Here is an 8,815-nt window from a genome sequence, read left to right as displayed (position 1 = left end):
ATTGAACTCAGGACCTCTGCGTGAAGAGGAGATGGCGCCGGTTCCTAGCTGAGGTCCAGCAGCTTTTTAGAAAGATTGTTCCAGTGTGAACGCCCACGCGCTGTGTCTCAGAGCACTGTGATAGCACCGTTCACAGAATAGGGTGTGGAGCAGCTGTAGGATTGCTTCCTTATCTTACTTATTACTTACGTATTACTTATGTGTCAAGTCATCATTTCTTCATATTAGAACTTAAGTTCTGCCAGGAGTGTGTTAGTGTGTGTGTTTGTGTGTTAGTGTGTATGTGTTACTGTATGTGTGTATGTGTGTTAGTGTATGTGTGTTTGTGTGTTAGTGTGTGTGTTAGTGTGTGTTTGTATGTTGTGTATGTGTGTTAGTATATGTGTGTTTGTGTGTTAGTGTGTGTTTGTATGTTGTGTATGTGTGTGTGTGTTTGCACTCACATGTATATGTATGCTAGACAGGATCAAATTGATGATTCATGCATAACTAGGCAAATACTCTAACTCTGGGCTCTACCCAAGACTTCTTTTTTTTTGTTTTGTTTTTTTGTTTTTTTGCTGAGATGTGATCTCACGAAATTGCCCATGCTGTTCCTGTTTTCATTTGTTGCCCAGGCAAGCATGAACTAGATGATCCACCTGCCTCAGCTTCCCAAGTACCTACCATTCCAGGCCTGTACCACGAGGCCTAGTGATTTTTATTCACTTAAAAGTTATGCCCATCAATATGTATTAATTGTACATAGTAATGGAATTCGCTGTATTTTCACATGTACACCCAAGTGCATTGGTCTTGTCCATTTCCAATTTTATCACATTTCTTCTTTGTTCACTTATCTGAATGTCTACAGCAGTGCCTGGCACATAATAGGTGCTCACTAAATAGTGAATGAATGAATGAATGGATGGATGGATGGATGGATGGATGGATGGATTATTTGAGTTGTCTTGGTCTTGTTTAGTTTATTTTTTATCTTTATTCATTCTTGCTTCTGAGATATTGGTCTTTTAATTGCACACTCTGTATTTCATCGTTTACTTCTGCCTCGAACAAGCATATCTCTCTTTAAGCAGCAGCGGCACACTGCTGATAGACGGTGGCCATTGTCTAGTCTAATATGGCATTTTCAGAATTCAGACCTTCCATGGAGCCTAGCATGGTACCCTGGCAAAGGTTTTAAGCGTCTGAACATTTTCTACTAATGGATACTATTTTAGTATGTTAATTAATCTATTAAGTAATTGTTTTACTTTTGTTTTGTTTTGTTTACCCATACAGGTGGAAGCCACCAACCAAGTGATTGCCATAGAACAGTCTCAAGCAGATAGAAGCAAAAAGACTTTTGATCCTGTTAAGTAAGGTGTTCTTTTCTGAGTGTCATCGTGAAGTTTAGGGAAGAAGAGTGATATTATTTCTTTTTCTTTTTTGCTACTTAATTAGCATTTTGGTTTTTTTTAAATCAATCATTTTATTTGTTTACATTTCGAATGTTATCCCCCTTCTGGGTTACCCCTCCACACACCCCTCCCATCCCATCCTCCCTCCCCTTTGCCTCTATGAGGGTGCTCCTCCACCCACTCACCCACTCCCGCCTCACCGCTCCAGCATCCCCCTATGCTGGGGCATCAAAACGCCACAGGACGAAGGGCCTCCCCTCCCATTGATGTCATATAAGCCATCCTCTGCTACATAGGCAGCTGGAGCCATGGGTCCCTCCATGTATACAGGATGCCAGTATTATAAACACCTGTTATGAAAAGGTCCCCCTGGAAATTCACCACTCTTCTTAGGCGCTTTGATAGCGGATGGACTTACGAACAACTTGATTCCTTGAGACAGAACATGGCTAGATATTTTAATTTTTAATTTAGATTAGTGCCATTTTGGTTGAGTTGACTTTGAGGTTTCCTTTCTCTGCACGCATACAGCTCATTTCTCCGTGTATTGTATGGTTACCTTGACAGACGCCGGGCTGAAAGCTGACGCTCGTGGTAATATTCACAGCAGTAGTGAAGTAAAGAATGAGAGTCCTCTCTCTAGAATGGCATGAGGTGGGAACTGTGTCTTGGTTTATTTGGCCAGGATACAGATGGGGTAGCTTAGGCTAACTGCAGCTGAGCCCATTTGGGGCAGGATGGTCCTTCAGCCTAGACAGAGCCACTCACACAAACTGCTGTGGAGTTCAGGTTCTCGAGCAAGCATGTGACTTGGTGCATGGGGCTCTCCCTTGCTTGGGCAGGCTACATGGCTTTTCATGGAAAGATGCTGTTTCCTGTGGCTAGGCTATGGGAGGTCACCTATGTGAAGAAAAAGCCAGAGTGTTCAGGAAGAAAAGAAGTGATTTGTGAGGAGCAGGGTGCTATAGCAACAGTGCAGAGCCCATGAGAGTTTGTTTTCTCCCTCCCGCTGTGGAGGCCACAGAAACCATTTGGGACATGCTGAGTTCATGGTCCTTGGGTTGAAACCTGAAGCGTAGCTTCTACTAGAAAGTTCTTTTCTGTGGCCTTCCTTGATGGACACTTCTACCCACGCTGTGGAGCCCTAAGTAACAAACCCTAGGATAAACATCCTCTGCACTGTGATGATAGCAGGGGACCAAACATCCGGGGGTCTCAGTGGCTTAGCCGTGATCAAGTGCTGCGTTCTCTTATGTCTCTCGATACTTCCGTTTGTTTTAGAATCGACCTCCTGACTGACCAGGTTACCAAAGTGACCCTGGGACGATTACACTTTAGTGAAACCACAGCAAACAACATGAGAAAGAAGGGGAAGCCGAATCCTGATCAGAGGTACGTGGGGCGCCGTGAATGAGAATGACCACACATGTGACCTAGCCAGGACCTCCTGTGCCCCTGTGACCCTTCGGGCCACCCAGCCAGCACACTCAGCCAGCATCGGGGATTCCCTCCCTTCTCCGACTTGGTTTATTAATGTATCTCATTTGCCCAGATATCTCCTGTCCTCACTCTCAGCAATGCTCAAATTCCCTTCATGCTTCTCTAGATGGGTGCCTACGTGTTCTGCTCATTGCTCTCGGTTCTGACTGCACCAAATCTACACGCTACTCCTGGAGCCCCGCCCCCTTTTTTTAACAGAAGAGAAAAGCCAAGCAGACTGGCATACACCTGCAGTCCCCGCACTTGGGAGTCAGAGGCAGGAGGATCTTTGAGTTAGATCAAGGCTAACCAGAGCTATGTAGTGAGACCTTATCTCCAAAACCAAAAGGAGAAGGAAGAAAAAAAAAGAAAAGAAAAAGGAACAGAAGAAGAACTGACAAGGGAAAGCCTTAGCAATGTACACCTGTCTCCTTGAGCGGCCTGGCCCAGGACCAGCAGAGATGGCTGCTACCTGGGCACATTTGGAAATACTCAGTTCTCACGCCTCACCGGGTTCTGCTGACTCCAGTGTTGGCAAGTGAGCTTGGTCAGCTGTAGCTCACCAAACCTCTGGGTGGTTCTGTCACGGGCTCAAAGTTGAGAGCCACTGGTCTCAGGACATCCGCTTTGACGTTGAGTGGGACTGAGTTTAGACAGGACCCTGTTAGTCACTAGCTCAGTGACCTTGGGTGTGAAGCTTAAGCCATCTGAAACTAATTTCTGTCTATGGCTGTACCACCTCGAATGTTCCTGGTCTCATCTAGAATTCATTTCCTGTGCTGTCAAGTGGGTGCGAGAGCAATACTTACTTGCTCCAGTACATTTTGGGGAGATCTTAATGGAGGTGAGCTGCTTAGCCCCCTGCATGACCCCTTCTGAGTCCTCCGTGGGAGTTAATGACGACAGACACAATCATTATAAATAGTGATTTGATTTAGTTCAAAGGCAGCATCTACATTGTCTAGAAACTGGAGTGGTAATGTGAGGAGGTCGGGTGTGGCTCAGGAGTTAGGATCCCAGCCACAGGAGGTGCCACACTCAGGGTAAAGCCCTACCACCACCCTCAAAGCCCCGGTGCCTAAGAGAAAGACTTTTTCTGTCTTCTAGAAGAGGAGATTATCTCTCAGTTCCCCTACCTGAGATTCACAGCCGAGTCTGGGTGTGTGTGCCTCCTGGCTTCTCTTGGATCCTTTTGTGTTTGTTTTGTTTTGTTTTTTTTGAGACAGGGTTTTCTGTGTAGCCCTGGCTGTCCTTGAACTCACTCTGTAGACCCTGCCAGCTTCTAACTCAGAGATCTGCCTACTTCTGCCTCCTGAGTGTTAGGGTTAAGATCATGACTGACCACCTCCCAGCCTTTGATCCTTAAGTTGTAATTCTACGAAGAGCAAGGAGGTGTGGCCTGGAAAACATTTTCTCGCCCCACCCCCAGCCCCTAACATTTATTTTATGGCTATGACTGTTTTTCCTGCATGTGTATATGTGTATCACATACCTGCCTACTGCTCATGGTGGTCAGAAGAGGATGTTGGCCTCCCTGGAACTGTAGTTATGGATGCTGGTAAACCACTGTGTAGATGCTGGGAACTGAATCTTGTTCTTCTATAAGAACAAGCGTTCTTAACTCACGAGCCATCACGTCTCCAGCCCTGGGAAGATAAACGAGGATAAATGTCGTGGGGGAGTTTCTGCCTTGACTTCCAAGAAACAACCATTAAGATTATCCATTAAACCAATAATAATAACCATAGCCTTAAGATTGTCTCACTGATAGTCCATGTGAGGAGATACTTAAGTACCTGCAGTGAGGTTTGCTTTGGGAGGGCTAGAGGGAGGTCCAAGTCTTTGGCTATCTATACTTAAGGCCTGAGGGCATTGAGAATGGAGGATACCTGGAGCAAGTAAGGATGAGATGGAACCAATATGATGGACATATTCTCTAAGTCTCCCTCCCTTAAGGCCCAGGACCTGTGGCTTATATGGTTGTGGACACAGGGACCCTGGTGGCTTTGTCCTGTGTTTGTAAAGAGCGCTTCAGCGATGCTCCAGGGTGAGGCCTGGGTGAGCCACATAGGTGGGCTGAGCTCAGTGCCTGAAGTTCTCCCCAGGGAGCAGGCACACAGAAACACCTGGGACAGTAGCAAGTCAGCCAATTGTCCTTCCAGTTCACCGAGGCATCTCTGAGATAGGAAGGGAAGGCAGTCTGTACGTAAGTGAACCCGTCTGGCTGAGCTCACTATTAATGAAATGCCAGATGCTACTTCGTTGCACAAATAGCATCTCTGTTCTTTGATATGCCCCCATCAGTCTGTTGTTTCCGAACTAGGTACTTCATGTTGGTGGTCGGATTGTACGCTGCTAACCAAGATCAGTTCTACCTGTTGGCTGCCCACATCTCTGAAAGGATCATCGTAAGGGTAAGCGCAACTCTCTGGTTTTCTGGACCACATATACTTTTCTCCCTTGCAGGAAGAAGTTGAACTGTCAGCGACATAGACATACTTGAGCTGTGTTATTTCCTAACCGTTGTCGGTAATGATAATAGCAGAAACTATTGTGTTAGTTTTTATACTGTGGTTCTCAACCAAGATCACAGTGAACAGAGATGATGGGCAATACACGGGGAACCAACCATTCCCACTGGAAGTATTCCCTCCCCAAATGCCATGGTGCTGAGGCATGCTGGGAAATCCTGATGTCGACTCTCTGTTGGGGGCACTGGTTAAACATCTACACATGGCACCACTTTATACTGACGATACATTTTTATTCTGTGAGTATTCTCCATGCCCAGAGGAAAGAGGTTTTTGAAACCAGCCCTTTCAGTATCACTCAGCTCATAAAGACGGAGTCTCCTATAGTCCAGCTCTCTATCTGATCTAGGCTCGCCAAGTGAAGAAAGTACCAGGAAGGTTTTCTGTGTTCCAACGTTATTGGTTACCCCAGGACATCTGGGCCACTGCCTTACCCAAGGGAATAGCTCAACTCATTTGCTGAGTGGTTACAGCTGTGGATGGTGTTGTGGCAGCTGTGGGGACATTAAGCTACTGGCAGCTGCAGCTGTGGCTATGAGGCCAGACTGGCTGCCACTGAGTGTTGGAGGAGACAATAGGCACCCGAGGCAGGGCAGCCTTGGTGAGACAGTACTGTCCCAGGCCTTGGAAAGCTACACAGGGAGGATGTGACCGTCCAGAAGGGAGCACCAGTCACTGTGGGCATGCCTACATTCACAGCTACCAATCCAAGGCCCTGGGGACACATCTGCCTCCTTTTGGAAAGTGGAGTTTCTTCCTGCCTGCTTTGAGCTGTTCTGAAACAAAGAACCCTCTGTAATTATGTTAGTCAGTTAAAAACATGATAAGCTACCTACTAGTGGAAGCCCTCCAGTTACTCCTAGAAATCTCACTGGAGGCAAAGCAATGACAGAAATGAAGTAAAATGCTTGTGTGAAAGCCAGCTGTTCACAAACGGGCTGTTTCTGACACAACCATGGGCCAAGAAGACTCCTTTGAGGCAAAACCAGGCAGCCAATCACAGAGGTATCTGTCTGGTCCTTCTTACAGGACCCTCATGGTCAAAGCCTGCTGGATGTCTCCTTTGGTATCATCTGAATTGCTTCTCTGTGCTAACAAATATGATCTGAATTCCAGTCCAGAAATTAGGTTGCTTATCATTTCTGGCTTCTCCCCAGAAGGCATGAAGACTGAAGTATCTGTCTTTCTACTTCGACATAGAATCGTGGCCATGGCAGTGCTGTCCTGAGCTGAGTGCTTAGGACTCGGGTCACACACTCCGTTAGTCACCTGCGTTCTTTGAATACTTTATGTGGCAACAGGGTTTTTCCCTTTCTCGGCTGGCAGCACCCTAAGCACTGTGCGTGTTCAGAGAGCAGCCAAGGGAGGAAGAGAACCTGGCTCGCTTAACCTCCTTTAACAGGAAGCTGCTGACCCACAAACCCTATGGACCCTCATCACAGCGCAAAGATGATTAACCCCCATGCTGAGCAGGGGCAGTGGCACGGTGGTGACATTCACATTCTGTCTGAGTGTGACACACTGAGTTTCGCTCAGCATAGATGAGGTGTTGTGTTATTTACCCAGTTTTTAAATTCTAAAAACATATTGTACCTTGGAGACAGTAGCTTTCTCCAAGCTATTATTTTTTGGCTAAAGAGAGCACTCTAGTGTAGCAGTAGAGTAGGATACACCAACGTGCCCTAAAAGTAATGCGAAGAACAGGAATGTAGACCCTCCTAACTCCAGATAGCTCACTGGTACTATTTCATTCTTGCTCCAAAACACAGGTGTGAAGGTAGAAACAGACTTCTCGGTCCATTTAATGGTTAACACTGTAACGCTGTGTGCATGTATGTATTTATGTATGTATAACATCTAATATGTAACATATAATATACAATATATACATAACACACAACAATAATATGTAACCTGTAACATATAACATATAATATACAACATATAATGTATAATATATAATAGAAAATATATAGCATACAATATATAACATAATTTACAATGCAACATATATTATATACATATATTTATATATACATAAATACATAAATATATAATATATGTATAATAATATATACATATATGTTATATATACAACTATATAATATATAAATATATAACTAGAGAGAGAGAAAGAGAGAGAGAAGAAATGTGAGGGATGACATCATTGCTTGATTCACGTAGTTTTAGAATTGCTCACCCCATCTTTGCTGTATCTCATACTCTAGAAGAACACGTGTGTGTAATCTATATGAGTCGAGACTACATTGCACCCACGAGTCAAGTGCGGCCTCTAAGGACGTGGCCTGGTTCTGCCAGTGTGAGCTCCAGAATAAAAGACAAGAAGAAAGGTTTAATAATTAAAGGCATTACATGCTTGACCATGAGGGAGGAGGAGACAGGTTTTGAAACTCTGAATTTGTGTGTGTGTGTGTGCGCGTGCGTGTGTGCATACATGTATATGTCTATGTGCGTGCACACACTAAACAATTTCTCAAATGGTGGAGATCAGTGTTTTACTCTCTGATATCTCTGATAGAAGTGACGTTATGAGGACTGTCCCCAAGACTCTGGCCTCTGGGAGGTCAGGACACCACATTTGTCACATTTGTATGCATACTTGGGCATGCGTACATGGACACACACACATTTACACATAGAGCCATACACACAACACACTCACCACACACTCACACAGACATACACACAAGCAGATACATGGGCATGAATACACACACATAAACACACACACTCACACACAGGACATACATACAACATACACACTTACACACAAGGATATACACACAAATAGATACACAGGCACACACACACACACACTCACACAGATATACATACAAGCAGATACACAGGCATACATACACAGACACACAGACACACACAGGCATAGACAGATACATGTATGCACACACACATTCACACAAACATACATACAAGCAGATACACAGGCATACATACACAGACACACACAGGCATAGACACATACATAGACATATACATGTATGCACACACACACATATAAACACAACCCTAAGAAGCTTGTACAGGCACAAATAGCTAAGCCCATGTCCTGAGTTTTTATTTTAATTGGCCAGGGATGTCCACAAATACACACTTCTAACAGGCTCCTGACTGCAGATGCAGATCTACATATACCACACTGAATGGTCCAGAGATACTCTGGACCCCGTTTAACAACTTTTTCAAAAGGCACACAAGGTGATTTCCTAGGCTCAAGCTCTCCGATTGGCTCCTTGTCTGTGTTTAGAGTAAACAAAAGTAAAACAACAAAAAATTTTCCTGTGATTTCCCTTCCACACTCAAGCCATGCCTAGTGCTGTTTGCTACCCTAGGCATCCGCAGGGACTGTCCTTAGCATTGTGTCCC

General features: G+C 44.8%; 1 protein-coding gene across 1 annotated transcript in view; it reads left to right on the top strand.

The window, feature by feature from the left end:
• Myrfl (myelin regulatory factor-like) overlaps positions 1 to 8,815 on the top strand; it is a 120,335-nt gene that overhangs the window by 62,630 nt on the left and 48,890 nt on the right. The window contains exons 8-10 of the mRNA NM_001033333.3: positions 1,282 to 1,358; positions 2,682 to 2,792; positions 5,203 to 5,293. Of these exons, the coding sequence (NP_001028505.1) occupies positions 1,282 to 1,358; positions 2,682 to 2,792; positions 5,203 to 5,293 (279 nt within the window). The remainder of the gene's footprint in view (positions 1 to 1,281; positions 1,359 to 2,681; positions 2,793 to 5,202; positions 5,294 to 8,815) is intronic.

Source organism: Mus musculus, chromosome 10, assembly GCF_000001635.26.
Source record: "Mus musculus strain C57BL/6J chromosome 10, GRCm38.p6 C57BL/6J".
Taxonomy (NCBI): domain Eukaryota; kingdom Metazoa; phylum Chordata; class Mammalia; order Rodentia; family Muridae; genus Mus; species Mus musculus.
Note: the sequence above shows the minus strand (reverse complement) of the source record. Positions and strands in the feature narration are given on the sequence as shown.